Below are 16,834 nucleotides of genomic sequence, written 5' to 3' on the forward strand. Positions count from 1 at the left end.
GGAGGGTGGCATGCTGTTCGTAACCTGTTAGTCCATCCCTATGAAATCCCCAAACCACCTTCCCTACCCTCTGGCTCCTATCCTTGTAACCGCCCCCGATGCAAAACCTGTCCCATGCACCCTCCCACCACCACCTACTCCAGTCCTGTAACCCGGAAGGTGTACGTGATCAAAGGCAGAGCCACATGTGAAAGCACCCACGTGATTTACCAACTGACCTGCCTACACTGTGATGCATTCTATGTGGGAATGACCAGCAACAAACTGTCCATTCGCATGAATGGACACAGGCAGACAGTGTTTGTTGGTAATGAGGATCACCCTGTGGCCAAACATGCCTTGGTGCACAGCCAGCACATCTTGGCACAGTGTTACACCGTCCGGGTTATCTGGATACTTCCCACCAACACCAACCTATCCGAACTCCGGAGATGGGAACTTGCCCTTCAGTATATCCTCTCTTCTCGTCATCCGCCAGGCCTCAATCTCCGCTAATTTCAAGTTGCCGCCACTCATATCTCACCTGTCTTTCAACAACTTCTTTGCCTCTACACTTCTGCCTCGACTGACATCTCTGCCCAAACTCTTTGTCTTTAAATATGTCTGCTTGTGTCTGTATGTGTGGATGGATATGTGCGTGTGTGCGAGTGTATACCTGTCCTTTTTTCCCCCAAAGGTAAGTCTTTCCGCTCCCGGGATTGGAATGACTCCTTACGCTCTCCCTTAAAACCCACTTCTTTTCGTCTTTCCCTCTCCTTCCCTCTTTCCTGATGAGGCAACAGTGTGTTGCGAAAGCTTGAATTTTGTGTGTATGTTTGTGTTTGTTTGTGTGTCTATCGACCTGCCAGCGCTTTCGTTTGGTAAGTCACCTCATCTTTGTTTTTATATATAATTTTTTCCCACGTGGAATGTTTCCTTCTATTATATTGATATCATTAATTTGAATCCAACAATTACGTTTGTTATTGTCACTGTTGCATTTCGAAATCTTTTCTGTCGTCTTATTTTCCTCTTTCTGTTTTTGCCAGTAGTTTCACTTTGTATTCACCTTCTCCTTTTTACCGTAAACTGCTATACTATTTTATCCCGCCTATATATATATACTCAATAATACGTAACCCACTTCCAAACCATAACCAAAAAAAATTTTTTTGCCGCTTTCAGCACTACCGCCGCTATAATATCCACCGTTTCTAGTTCACAAACAGCTCATTTCACCTTTTAAACAACCATTTCGGCCAGTTCTAATAACTTTCGCTTTATTTCCATTTCCGTTTTTCCCACATCACTGATCATTTTTAGCCGCTTCCCACAGGTTTTAACGCCATTATTTCTTCGTCAGACAATTGTTAGCCACATTTTCATAATCTGCCACCACAATCCCACTCCTTTTAATATACTACACGCAGTTTTTTCGAAATTTTCCCGAATTTCTCCGTCCTTCAACGTGTTTTGGCGGCAACACAACCACCTAACCTTTATGCACATCGCTGTCTACCAACCCAAGTCCAACATAGCCCAGCTGTAACCAACACCTTTCGCCTTTTTTCATTCCAGATCTCCAGTTACTTTCTGGTTCACCTTTATCTCTCCCCATATATTTATATTTTTATTTTCATTTTCATTTCACCTCATGTTACACTTTCCACCTTCTAATACCATGTCACCCTCACAACACCCCCACAACGACCCCATTAAGTTTTATTTACATTCCCTCCGCAAACATGCCTTCGCCCTAGCCAGATTACGCTCCCATATTCTATTTTCTCAGGCTTGTCTGACATTTGGCATCACCCCCAAAGGCCTCACACTTAAAGTTCCCATCTCTGGCTGCAACCCTTCCTTCCATCAGTCCCTATACCAGTTCCAAACTGAACAATCCATTGCCCTCACCCACCTAATCCTTCACCTACACATCAACTCAGCCAATGAACACACCCGTCAACTCCTATCCTTAATAAAAGTCCTTAATCTTTCCTCTCCCACATCCACACCGACTGTTCAGAGCATCCTCCTACAGGCCAACCGTAAATTAGAACAGCATGCCACCCTCCACCTCAAAAAACTATCCAATCTCCTGGTTTCCCACCTCCGGAAAGGCAACTCACTCACCCTTCACAACCTTTCCAGCAAACCTCAACCTCCTCTCATTGCACACAAACCCAGTCTCTCCCATCTACTCAATCTCCCACTTCCAGCTCCACTCCCTCCAAAACCTCAAAATTCCGAGCAACACAATCTGGGACCACAACACCCTAATTCAGTAGTTAACCTTTCCACCAAACCTCTCTCCCAATCCGAAACCTCTGTCCTATCCAAAGGCCTCACCTTCAGCCCCACTCCCAGATTCAACCAAACAGCCCTCGTCAAAGATTTACTGTCCTACACTCGTACTCTCTGCTGGAAGTATCACTTTGCCACAAAGAAAAATGATCCTAATCCTACTCCTAATGATCCAACTCCTCAAGACACCATCCAAATTGAACCCTGCCTGGAACAGTTCCGTCCTCCGTCACAGCGGGACCCACCTCCTCTTCCTCAAAATCACCCTCTCCAAACCTTCCAGGAATTTCTGACTTCCAGCCTTGCATCTCAATCCTTCTTAAAAAACCTTAATCCTACACCCAACATCACCACTGCTGAAGCCCAGGCTATCCGTGATCTGAAGGCTGACCGATCCATCGTCATTCTTCCGGCGGACAAGGGTTCCACGACCGTGGTACTTGATCGTCGGGAGTGTGTGGCTGAGGGACTGCGTCAGCTTTCAGACAACACCACATACAAAGTTTGCCAAGGTAACCCCATTCCCAATGTCCAGGCGGAGCTTCAAGGAATCCTTAGAACCTTAGGCCCCCTGCAAAACCTTTCACCTGACTCCATCAACCTCCTGACCCCACCGACACCCCGCACCCCTACCTTCTACCTTCTCCCTAAAATCCACAAACCCAATCATCCCGGCCGCCCCATTGTAGCTGGTTACCAAGCCCCCACAGAACGTATCTCTGCCTACATAGATCAACACCTTCAACCCATTACATGCAGTCTCCCATCCTTCATCAAAGACACCAACCACTTCCTTGAACGCCTGGAATCCTTACCCAATCTGTTACCCCCGGAAACCATCCTTGTAACCATTGATGCCACGTCCTTATACACAAATATTCCGCACATCCAGGGCCTCGCTGCGATGGAGCATTTCCTTTCACGCCGATCACCTGCCACCCTACCTAAAACCTCTTTCCTCATTACCTTAGCCAGCTTCATCCTGACCCACAACTTCTTCACTTTTAAAGGCCAGACATACCAACAATTAAAGGGAACAGCCATGGGTACCAGGATGGCCCCCCTCGTACGCCAACCTATTCATGGGTCGCTTAGAGGAAGCCTTCTTGGTTACCCAAGTCTGCCAACCCAAAGTTTGGTACAGATTTATTGATGACATCTTCATGATCTGGACTCACAGTGAAGAAGAACTCCAGAATTTCCTCTCCAACCTCAACTCCTTTGGTTCCATCAGTTTCACCTGGTCCTACTCCAAATCCCATGCCACTTTCCTTGACGTTGACCTCCACCTGTCCAATGGCCAACTTCACACGTCCGTCCACATCAAACCCACAAACAAGCAACAGTACCTCCATTATGACAGCTGCCACCCATTCCACATCAAACGGTCCCTTCCCTACAGCCTAGGTCTTCGTGGCAAACGAATCTGCTCCAGTCCGGAATCCCTGAATCATTACACCAACAACCTGAAAACAGCTTTCGCATCCCGCAACTACCCACCCGACCTGGTACAGAAGCAAATAACCAGAGCCACTTCCTCGTCCCCTCGAACCCAGAATCCCCCACAGAAGAACCACAAAAGTGTCCCACTTGTGACAGGATACTTTCCGGGACTGGACCAGACTCTGAATGTGGCTCTCCAGCAGGGATACGACTTCCTCAAATCCTGCCCTGAAATGAGATCCATCCTTCATGAAATCCTCCCCACTCCACCAAGAGTGTCTTTCCGCCGTCCACCTAACCTTCGTAACCTGTTAGTCCATCCCTATGAAATCCCCAAACCACCTTCCCTACCCTCTGGCTCCTATCCTTGTAACCGCCCCCGATGCAAAACCTGTCCCATGCACCCACCCACCACCACCTACTCCAGTCCTGTAACCCGGAAGGTGTACGCGATCAAAGGCAGAGCCACATGTGAAAGCACCCACGTGATTTACCAACTGACCTGCCTACACTGTGATGCATTCTATGTGGGAATGACCAGCAACAAACTGTCCATTCGCATGAATGGACACAGGCAGACAGTGTTTGTTGGTAATGAGGATCACCCTGTGGCCAAACATACCTTGGTGCACAGCCAGCACATCTTGGCACAGTGTTACACCGTCCGGGTTATATATAATTTTTTCCCACGTGGAATGTTTCCTTCTATATATATATATATATATATATATATATATATATATATATGATGTGACTTACCAAATGAAAGTGCTGACAGGTCGACAGACACACAAACACAAACATACACACAAAATTCAAGCTTTCGAAACAACCGGTTGCCTCATCAGGAAAGAGGGAAGGAGAGGGAAAGACGAAAGGATGTGGGTTTTAAGGGAGAGGGTAAGGAGTCATTCCAATCCCGGGAGCGGAAAGACTTACCGTAGGGGGAAAAAAGGGCGGGTATACACTCGCACACACACACATATCCATCCACACATATACAGACACAAGCAGACATATTAGAAGACAAAGAGTTTGGGCAGAGATGTCAGTCGAGGCAGAAGTGCAGAGGCAAAGATGTTTTGAATGACAGGTGAGGTATGAGTGGCGGCAACTTGAAATTAGCGGAGATTGGAGCCTGGTGGATAACGGGAAGAGAGGATATATTGAAGAGCAAGTTCCCATCTCCGGAGTTCGGATAGGTTGGTGTTAGTGGGAAGTATCCAGATAACCCGGACGGTGTAACACTGTGCCAAGATGTGCTGGCCATGCACCAAGGCATGTTTAGCCACACCCATTCCACATCAAACGGTCCCTTCCCTACAGCCTAGGTCTTCGTGGCAAACGAATCTGCTCCAGTCCGGAATCCCTGAACCATTACACCAATAACCTGACAACAGCTTTCGCATCTCGCAACTACCCTCCCGACCTGGTACAGAAGCAAATAACCATAGCCACTTCCTCATCCCCTCGAACCCAGAATCCCTCACAGAAGAACCACAAAAGTGCCCCACTTGTGACAGGATACTTTCCGGGACTGGACCAGACTCTGAATGTGGCTCTCCAGCAGGGATACGACTTCCTCAGATCCTGCCCTGAAATGAGATCCATCCTTCATGAAATCCTCCCCACTCCACCAAGAGTGTCTTTCCGCCGTCCACCTAACCTTCGTAACGTGTTAGTTCATCCCTATGAAATCCCCAAACCACTCTCCCTACCCTCTGGCTCCTATCCTTGTCACCGCCCCCGGTGTAAAACCTGTCCCATGCACCCTCCCACCACCACCTACTCCAGTCCTGTAACCCGGAAGGTGTACACGATCAAAGGCAGAGCCACGTGTGAGAGCACCCATGTGATCTACCAACTGACCTGCCTACACTGTGACGCATTCTATGTGGGAATGACCAGTAACAAACTGTCCATTCGCATGAATGGACACAGGCAGACAGTGTTTGTTGGTAATGAGGATCACCCTGTGGCTAAACATGCCTTGGTGCACGGCCAGCACATCTTGGCACAGTGTTACACCGCCGGGTTATCTGGATACTTCCCACCAACACCAACGTATCCGAACTCCGGAGATGGGAACTTGCTCTTCAATATATCCTCTCTTCCCGTTATCCACCAGGCCTCAATCTCCGTTAATTTCAAGTTTCCGCCACTCATACCTCACCTGTCATTCAACAACATCTTTGCCTCTGAACTTCTGCCTCGACTGACATCTCTGTCCAAACTCTTTGTCTTCAAATATGTCTGCTTGTGTCTGTATATGTGTGGATGGATATGTGTGTGTGTGCGAGTGTATACCCGTCCTTTTTTCCCCCTAAGGTAAGTCTTTCCGCTCCCGGGATTGGAATGACTCCTTACCCTCTCCCTTAAAACCCACATCCTTTCTTCTTTCCCTCTCCTTCCCTCTTTCCTGATGAGGCAACAGTTTGTTGCGAAAGCTTGAATTTTGTGTGTATGTTTGTGTTTGTTTGTGTGTCTGTCGACCTGCCAGCACTTTCATTTGGTAAGTCACTACATCTTTGTTTTTAGATATATTTTTCCTACGTGGAATGTTTCCCTCTATAATAACCATATCTGCATATTTTATAACATAACCAGTGTATTACCCCAACCTTTAGGCAGCTGTACACTCGCACACACACACACACATATCCATCCACACATATACCATATAGAAGGAAACATTCCACGTGGGAAAAAATTATTATATATAAAAACAAAGATGAGGTGACTTACCGAACGAAAGCGCTGGCAGGTCGATAGACACACAAACAAACACAAACATACACACAAAATTCAAGCTTGCGCAACACACTGTTGCCTCATCAGGAAAGAGGGAAGGAGAGGGGAAGACGAAAGGAAGTGGGTTTTAAGGGAGAGGGTAAGGAGTCATTCCAATCCCGGGAGCGGAAAGACTTACCTTTGGGGGATAAAAGGACAGGTATACATTCGCACACACGCACATATCCATCCACACATACAGACAGAAGCAGACATATTTAAAGACCAATATATGTCTGCTTGTGTCTGTATGTGTGGATGGATATGTGCGTGTGTGCGAGTGTATACCTGTCCTTTTTTCCCCCAAAGGTAAGTCTTTCCGCTCCCGGGATTGGAATGACTCCTTACCCTCTCCCTTAAAACCCACTTCCTTTCGTCTTCCCCTCTCCTTCCCTCTTTCCTGATGAGGCAACAGTGTGTTGCGCAAGCTTGAATTTTGTGTGTATGTTTGTGTTTGTTTGTGTGTCTATCGACCTGCCAGCGCTTTCGTTCGGTAAGTCACCTCATCTTTGTTTTTTTTATATATATATATATATATATATATATATATATATATATATATATATATATATATATATATCCCCTGATATAAGATTTGGAGGTCTAATATTAAACATAATCTCATACGGTGAAAATCCTGTGGAACTATGTTGTAGGCTATTCATAATATCTTCAAAATTTCGAATGTGCTCAAACCAGGTTGGATGTTTATGGCTACAGTAGGTTCTACAAAGTCTCCCAATTTGCCTTATATATCTTTCTGCAGGATTGGTGGATGGAGAATAAACAGATATAAGTATATGCTTCAATTTTGATCTTTCAATAAACTTTTTCCAAATTTTAGAGGTGAACTGTGAACCATTATCTGATAATATAGCTTTTGGTTTACCCACCTGTGCAAAATAATCTCTTTCAATTTTTATTATAATTTCATGGCTAGTAGCTTTTTTCACTGGATATAGTTTAATTAATTTTGAAAATACATCTACCATAACAAATATGTAACAGTGATCACCTTTACTCTTTGGTAACATTCCATATAAGTCTACTGCGATAAGATCTAAAGGTTTTTCCGGAATAATGTTTTGCATCTCTCCACCACATCTTTGATTGCTCACTTTAACTCTCTGACATTTGTCACAGGTTGCCAATTCTTTTCTTACCTTCTTTCCAATATTGTAAAAATAAACATTTTCTTGTATCTTTTGAATGCACTTCTGTATCCCACAATGACCAAAACTTTCATGTATGTAAATGATCAGCTTATCAGCATCTGCTTCTGGCCAACACAATTTCCAATTATCAGAATCTACATCTGTTCTCCGAAATAAGATCCCCTTATGTAATTTGTAAAATTTATCAAGTTTCTCATACCCCTTCTTGCCTAAACATTCTTTAATTAATTTCCAACTCTGATCCAAATTTTGATTTTTTCTAATTTTGTTACACATAGCTCTAATTGTTTTCTCATTTTCCACCCCTTTCAGGTATCTAATTTTAAATTGCTTTTCCTCCTCTTGTTCAAAAATCTCCTTTTCTCCCCCAATTGGTAACCTTGAAAGTGAATCAGCTACTACATTCTCAGAACCTTTTATGTGTTTGATTTCAAAGTCAAACTGTTGCAGAAATATTGCCCATCTGGTCAATCTATTGTGGTATAATTTGCACTCTTGTAAGTAACTCAAAGCTTTGTGATCCGAAAATACTATGGTTTTATGTCCAATAAGGTAAATTCTAAATTTTGTAAAAGCCCAATGAATTGCCAAAAGTTCCTTCTCTGTGACTGTATAATTTTTCTCATGCTTGAGCAACATTCTGCTTGCAAATGCTATGGTACAATGTATCTTAACTCCATTCTCTACTCTTTCTTGAAATAACTCTGCTCCAAGCCCATAATTACTGCTATCAGTTTTCAAACAAAATGGTAAATTAAAATCAGGTCTGTGTAATAAGTGTTGCTTCCTCAACTCTTCCTTAATTTTATCAAACTCTTCCTCACAACTTTTATCCCAAACCCAAACAGTGTTTTTCTTAAGTAACTGACTTAAACATGGTGCATTCAGACTCTGATCACTTATATGTTTTCGGTAATAACCGCATAACCCAAAGAACGACTTTAATTGTTTTTTAGTCTTAGGAATAGGAATTTCTGAAATTGCTTTAATTTTTTCTGGATCTGCCAAAATCCCATTGTCTGTGACAACATGACCCAAAAATTTTAATTCAGAAACTGCAAATTTACATTTTTCTAATTTCACTGTCTAAGTTTTTCACGAACTGACTTCAAAATCGAAAAATGTTCCTCCCAATTTTGCCCTGTAACCAAAATGTCATCTACATAAATTATCAGTTTAGACGCAAGTTCTTGCCCCAGTACATGATCCAAAGCTCTTATAAATTCAGAAACAGAAGAATTTAACCCAAATGGCACAACAAAATATTGGTAACTCTTACCATTGTACAAGAAAGCAGTATATTTCCTAGAATTAACCGAAAGTGGTACCTGATGAAAACCCGAAGTTAGATTCAAACTTGACATATATTTTATATCTGTAAATTTATAGAGTAACTCATCAGTATTTTCGGGATGGTCTGTCTGTCTGAACAAAATTTTGTTTAAGTGTCTAGAGTCCAAAACCAATCTTACTCCACCATCTTTCTTCGAAACTACTACTAGAGGATTATTATATGCACTGATACTCCTTTCTATATTACATCCTTCCATCTTTTTCAGCTATTTCTCAACAGCAGGTCTTTTTGATATTGCAATACTGTATGGTTTTATGAAAAATGGTTCATGAGGTTTTACCTGAAACTCACACTGATTACCCTTTACCCTACCAGGTATGTCACTGAAAACATTACTGTATTCCCACAGCAGATTTTCTAACTGTTATTTTTGCTCCCCAGATAAATTTTGTGTTTCTGAAATTTTCAAATTTACTAAATTCCCAAATTCAACTTCATCAGTATCAAATCTATGAGTTTCAATATTCTCCAATCTATTTTCTTTTAGTAAATTGATACTGTCAAAATTTCCATTACTCCGATCACCAAGTGTGTTCACAAAATTTGTCTGAATGTATTCCCTTTCACTAGTTTCTATCATAAGTTTTCTTCCAACCCAATCGAATGCTGTATTTACTTTTACTATCCAATTCATACCCAAAAGAAAATCTTCATTAAATTCCTGAATTACAAAACATCCATGTGTGAACAACTTGCCTTCAAGTAAAAATGTCACTAAAGCCTGGCTTTTTACTAATTTACTGCTCTTCCCAGTAGCACCTTTTATCTTTACCCCAACAACTGGCATTTCAACAAAATCTTTCCCCACTTTCAATTTCTTGCTTAACCTTTCAGATATTCCCGAGATCTCACTTCCTGTATCAATTAAACATTTACCAATCCATGACCCAATTTGAACTTTTATATAAGGGTTGCAAAATTGATCACTTTTCTCAGAACCTGTATCCTCATGTAATAAATCACTTTCAATTTCCCCAAACCTATACTTATCAGAATCATATGGTATATCATTACATGTATTATTTGTCACAGTTGTAAAATTTCCACAAGATACAAAATTGTCATTAGTACTCTCTATTATCTCAAATAGCCAAGAATTTTCATCCAAATCACATTGTATACTATTGAAGTACTTATCCTTCAGCTTTTCAAAAATAAAATATCTCATCTTTTTCCACCACTCAGGACATACAGTTTCACATACATTAATAAGCATCTTTCTAAAGTTCTTGTCAAAAGAAATAGTTTCACTGTTCAGCCATAGATTCATAAGAAATGTGTGTGTCATTAGTATCTGTAAAAGTTTCACTTAGCCTAGAAGTTATACATGTGTCATCATTATTTGTGTAGTCAGATTCTTTACCAACAACATCAAAATTCACACTTTTACATACACCCAGCTTGTGAGCCTTATTCATCCTGGTAACATCCCTGGGAATTTCTATAACATTTTCACTATTTAATCCATTTTCAACCATGTGTATACCCAACTCCCTATTTAAACTGATGAAACACCTTTCCTCAACATCATCATCAATACCATTACCATCATTATCAACTTTATCATCAACATCATTATCATTATACATATTCAGGTCATACACATTCAAATTATCACCTAAAATATTATTTCCCCTTTCTAAAGTTACCAGATCCCTTTCACCAATATTTTCATTCTCACAGCATGCATTCTCTCTTTCATTCACACACGTCTCTGAACTACTACAAATTACATCATCTGACAAAGTGTTGTTCTTTTCTGCCCAAGTGTAAAACTCTGTTAAATTAAATGAATCACAATTACTTTTATCTACTGTATATTCTTGTGTACTGAAAATTTTATCTTTATCAACATCATCATTATTTTCTTCTTGAAATTTCTTCAATAAGTAACAACTAATGACCTCATGTGGTAGCTTAGGTTTGGAATTGTCATGTTTGGGTTTATGATAGTCACATCCATTGGTCCTTCCATCATGCTCACCTTCTGCCTCAACCTTGCGGACCTTCAAGGGGGCGTCTACTCGTTTTTTATTTCCTGAGTTACAACTGGTTCCTGTTTGAACTGCTGATTGTGGTTCTGCCAATGTCTCTGATCAACATTTCCGTTCCCATTCCTATGCCAAACATTACCTGATTGTTGGTAGTTTCTGTTGTACTGATCTCTATCAAAATTTCTGTGATTTTGATCCCTAAAGTGTTCTCTATTTGGTTGATTATTTCCGCGAAAATGTTGTTCTTGTTGTGGATAAAAATTATGGTCCTTCTTTTGAAAATTGTTATATCCCCCTGAATTTTGACTGACACCATGATAATTGTTTTGTTCCCTTTTTTGAAAGTTATCATTTCCCCAATTTTTACCATTACCTTTCTGAGTAAACCCACTGTGTGTTCTTGTTGTTACCCTATCCAACTTTTCAATATAATTGAGAAACTGCTCTACATTACTATCAGGACAGTGAACTAAACTCAACTGCATTGCTGATGGCAATCTTCTCTTTAAGGTATCAATTTTGATCAAGTCATCCAAAGGTTTTGTTAAATGAATAAGTTTTTGAAGTTCACTTTTGCAAAATTTTTTCATGTTCCCATCTGATTCTCTATAGTTTCTCCCATTCAAAAATTCACTTTTGATTCTAGTTTGTATAAGATCATCCAAAAAATTTTCCAGAAATTTTGATTCAAATTCTGAAAAGGTCATCCCCAAAGTTACAATCTGGTTTGCCCAAGTCAAAGCTTCCCCTTCCAAGAATTTTTTCACAAATTTAATTTTCATATCATCTGGTGAGTGAGGTAAAAAACAATCCTTACAATACTGTATAAAATCAACAGGATGTAAGGGTCCATCCACCGAAAAGTGCTTCACTGGAATATTAGATACAAGATTGCATGTGTTGACATTGTGATTTTTGCTTTGAAATTCAATGTCAAAACTTTCAATTTTTTTGCTAAGTTCTTTGACAGATTTTTCGTTTTCTAAATCATTGTACTCTACTTTTTTTTTCTAGAGTAACCAAACGATTTTCAGTTTCTTGTTGTACATTTTTTACTAAAACTTTTGTGTTCTCATCCAAATTTTTAATTTCTCCTTTTATATCATTAAAATCAATTAAATTTCTTTCCCTATCTGCCAGTAACTCATTTTTTACAGTATTAATTTCATCACTCAATTTAGCATCAATTTCATTTACTTTTGCTTCCACAGCTTCAATTTTTTCCTCAACACTGCCAACTCTGTTCAGAAGGTCACCCACTTGGGTATTGACTGCTTGGACTTGCAACAAAATGTTATCAATTTTTTCATCCCAGTAAGTCTTATTGTTGTCAACTGATTGTTTAATTTCTTTCGTGAAATTTACAAGAAAACTTTTTAAATCAAATTGATCGGTTCTTTCTGTTTCACTTGACCTATCCTGATTTTCGAAGTCTATTAAATTACTACTTTCTGCTTTAGGCACAATACTCTCGAAAATCTCATAAGTCATTGTGAAGAAAAAAATTTATACACAACAATACAAAACAAGATAAAAAGATTGTTTTAACAAAATACGAGGGTTTCATGACTTACCTGGAACACTCTTCTACTGTTGCAAATCCACGTTTTCCATCCATGTGGTTGTTGACCAAAATTCTTGAAATTACTTCTTCTGTCGTAAATTATTATTATTATTATTATTATTATTATTATTATTATTATTATTATTATTATTATTATTTTTTTTTTTTTTTTTTTTTTTTTTTTTTTTTTTTTTTTTTTTTTTGTCGAAACATTTCTTCTCCAAAACTTTTACTTCCCGATCAACACAAATACTGTAACACACATTCTGAAAAAACTGGTATTAACACACAAAAATTTTCTTCCTCGTAGCACTGTTGAATATCTCGTGAACACAATATCTCGGCTACAGTCCCCAGTTGAAATATGCTATCCCAGCTAAGACACAAGTTGAAATATGGTCACTGCTTTTTATTTACTTAAATTTGGCATATTTCGTGACAGTACCTTTTCCGTTAAATGTTTACAAGGCGATATTGGTCTTGGCTTCAGTTGTCTAATGGAAGTATGATTCCACAATGCATCTTTGTCGGCTGCAGAAATGACCTGGTTCAATGTGTTTGCCTCATTTTTGGTGCTTCAAATACCATTTCTTCGAATGTAGTTTCTTCTTATAGGTTGTATAAAAAAAATAGTAACATAATTCAAAATTATTTATGACGGCGACCTGCACATTCTTCTACCGTCAACACACACCAAGAGTTAACTGCCGCCTGACTATAGTCAAAGACGACTCCAGCATCAAAGACATTTTACACAACACACAAGCTTCCAGTTGTAATCAGTCTCTTTGCTATTCTTCGACACATTTACTAATAGTATTCAATATGCTTTCACATATAATAAGGCAAATTATAATAAAAAAATTCTGACAAAAAACATAAGAAAACATTTACAATTTGGTATCGACAAATCCGGTAGAAAATAACAGATCTCCCAGATCCATTACAGGTACCAAAAGCAGCAGCCAATGAAACCAATCATTCAATTGGGTTGTTTCTCCATGTTGCCTGTTGGGCAATGTGAAGTGGCTCAGCTCTCTGATAAATGGCTTTTTACTTTGAAGGGGTTTGCCAAATGTTACATTGTGTCTGCCTTTCAATGTTGTATTCTTGTTTTGATAAAGGACATCAGATTTCCAACTCACAAATCATGCATGTAATTACTTTAAAGTACTGTTATCTGTTTTGTTGTTATTTCATCTATCAATTGAGTGACGTGTCTGGAATACCATTGCACACTTAAAATTATCGTGTCATATATGTTACATGATCCCTAAATTGTGTCATAATGTATCATTATTTTTGTTACAGGAACAGAACAATTGATAGCAGGATGTAAACAGTGTTTGGCTGCAATACAGTCTGGAGAATCTGTGGTACCGCGTGTTGAGGTCCAGGAACAATGTATGCTCTGTCTCTTGAATCTGGGACAGTGGGACTACCTTGTGGCTTCAGATAAAAGGTGGACACATTTTGAACTTCCTCAGGCACTTGCTGCTGCATGCCAAGATGTCATTAAGTACAAGGGCACAAAGAAAGTGTGCAAGGATGCTTGGGACATAGGTAAGATATTTTTATTCCAACTTCAATCTGCTAACCATCTGCTTTACAGAAAAATGTTATTGAAAAACTGCTGATATGTTTTCTTTAAATGTCAACTTATTAATTGCAAATTTTTATACTGACTCATGCATACATTCATTGTAGAATTATATTCTCTAATGTTTCTTTTGGCAATAAGAATGTGGATATCAGAATGTGGTAAATATTGCCTGTACAGTTGGTATTGAAGTTTTTTGCCAGCCAGTCATGTGAATTGTATCCATCATCCTTTCCTAAATGTGCCATTGGATGGTGTCATTTAGAACAACAGACCCACCAAGTATGCACCAGGACTTTTTACCTTTACTGCATGCAGTACTCATTCATAGCCTTGTGTAACTAACTCTGTTAGCTAATGAGTGAGATGGTGGTGTTTTGTGATGTAGAAATCACACTATTGGTGTGACTGCTGATATTCTTCATCTCAGAACACCGTTGACACTGGTTGAAGAACCACTGTACACTGTATGTGAGGCTGTTTAGCTGGTGCACCTGCCAGAGAGCATCCAGGTGGGCACAGGCACAGTGCAGGCAGACACGACCAAGTGGCTGATACACGAGTACTCTTGCAGCTGAGCCGTAGCGTACACGATCGTAGTCCTCTGGTCGAGCTCAGGCGGCCAGGGGTGGCCGAGCAGGTCGCATATGTGCAGAAGGCGTGCAGTCGTGTCTTCTGGTGGGATGCCTACACCACCAGCATCTGCCTACAGGCGAGCTGAAGAGCACTCGCAGACACCCTCAGGTGATGGGGCAGCTTTGGAATAGCCTGCTTTACATTCTTGTGTATTGCCAGCACTAGCATATTACTTACCAATAATATTTATAGCTGAAATGATACATAGTCAAAATTTGCTCAATAAATAATGTTCTATAGTTACTAGTGATTTTTGGTGCCATACTGGGATCACGTACTGTCAGAATGTGACACCCCCTCACATTTATTGTTCACATATTGAACTCACAATGCTGCGGGTGGGAATGATTCATCAGATTGATTATATGTTGACTGTAACTCTTTTCACTCAAAATAAAATCATAAATGTATGTACATTTATGTGTTAATTTCCTGCTGTGAAGAACGAATAAAGGAAACCCCAAAAAGTCGTCATTATTCTTTAAGTGCCTGCTAACAACACAGCACTTCCTCACAGAGGTGAGTGATAGTCTTCCAGTCACGCCTTATATTCTATGCAGGTTGTGTTATTTTAATAATTACAGTGTACCTAATAGTGCAGATAAAGAAAGAGAAAGTTGTGAAGCCATGGAACAAGTCCTCTGGTATCCAATAGAATTAGTTACCCAATGATTTATTAAATGACTGATTATTCACTTTAGAAAAATACTCTGTTTCTTTAATCAGTTCTTCCTGTGTTTGGGCCAAGTACTCAGCAAAAGCGATCTAGTTCGGGTGCATCTGTCCACCGTGATTCGCCAACAATGGGTAGTGGATACACACGTGCAAGTTTGCATCAACTGCTCATGCGTCTGCGTGAACCTACTGTCCTTTCAGTGGCATTATCTTTGTTGGCACGACTCCATAATGTGCTCAAAGACGACAATCACCAAGAACTGTCATGTGAGCATGTCGGTCTCTGGCCTGCTGTTGTAAGCAAGTAAGTACGTAATGAATTAGGGTTTGTTGCCTTTGCACTTTAATGTAGGGCTGTGTCACTTGTTCTGTCATACTTTGCTTAGCAGTCATCATATAAATGTATGTGTTTGGTTTCTGACTTTTGTTTCCAGAATGTGTGTGTGTGTGTGTGTGTGTGTGTGTGTGTGTTGTATGTAACTGGATGTTCTCATAATACATTTTTCAGATTGTGAACTTCAGCGAAACCATCTTCAGTGCTGCAGCAGTAATAGTGTTTGCTTGCAGGTTTCATGTTTTGTTTCGAACTATAGGTGGGCATTAGCAGAGGTTCTCATTCCACTATACATTAAAAGTTCATGGTATACATGAACTTTATGTGAAATAATATAAGTGATAATTTTAATGAAAAGTGTTATCTTCATAGTGTATTACATCTTCTACATAATTCCAGAACAATGCAGTGTAGTATTACTTTATAATATGGTAACAAGCATGCAAGTAATGCGTGTATTACCAGGATTTAGCATTTATATTTAGGAGTCTGAAAGACATTTCTAGTTTCTACAGTCTCTCTTTCACTGTAGCATATCTAATAAAGTCAAATGATTGAATAATTAAATCTCTGTTTGAATAAATTGATTATGAAGGGAAAATGTGCAGAGTAAAGGATGGGCCATGCAAATGAAAGAAAAATATTTAGCTAATTTTTATTCCCCTCTGTGTTTTATAAGTCAGTAAAAGTGTAACAATTCTTCAGCATCTGGAACAGAATACTTCTCATGAGTTCAGTACAAGTACAAATGTTAATGCCATTGTATGTTATGTTTCAGTTCAAATTCATACCACTCCAAAGGGGTTGCAGAAATGCTTTCTCAGCTGCTGCTACAGGGACTTAAATATCACCCTAACAATGTGTCTTGGCTCAAGTTAATTGCTGATCTCTGTTTTGGTTAGTAGTCTACTTTTATTATTATTTGCATGTTATGAAACATTTGGATAAAGATCTATTTAGTTCACCTTGGATTTCTGGATATGGTT

At 39.7% G+C, this 16,834-nt stretch overlaps 1 protein-coding gene across 3 annotated transcripts in view; it reads left to right on the top strand.

Annotated features, from left to right (window-relative positions):
* LOC124802488 (integrator complex subunit 8) overlaps positions 1-16,834 on the top strand; it is a 195,740-nt gene that overhangs the window by 110,655 nt on the left and 68,251 nt on the right. For all 3 annotated transcript variants that reach the window (XM_047263298.1, XM_047263299.1, XM_047263300.1), the window contains exons 12-14: positions 13,915-14,166; positions 15,566-15,818; positions 16,627-16,745. In XM_047263298.1, the coding sequence (XP_047119254.1) occupies positions 13,915-14,166; positions 15,566-15,818; positions 16,627-16,745 (624 nt within the window). The remainder of the gene's footprint in view (positions 1-13,914; positions 14,167-15,565; positions 15,819-16,626; positions 16,746-16,834) is intronic.

Source organism: Schistocerca piceifrons, chromosome 6, assembly GCF_021461385.2.
Source record: "Schistocerca piceifrons isolate TAMUIC-IGC-003096 chromosome 6, iqSchPice1.1, whole genome shotgun sequence".
In the NCBI taxonomy this organism is placed as follows: Eukaryota; Metazoa; Arthropoda; class Insecta; order Orthoptera; family Acrididae; genus Schistocerca; species Schistocerca piceifrons.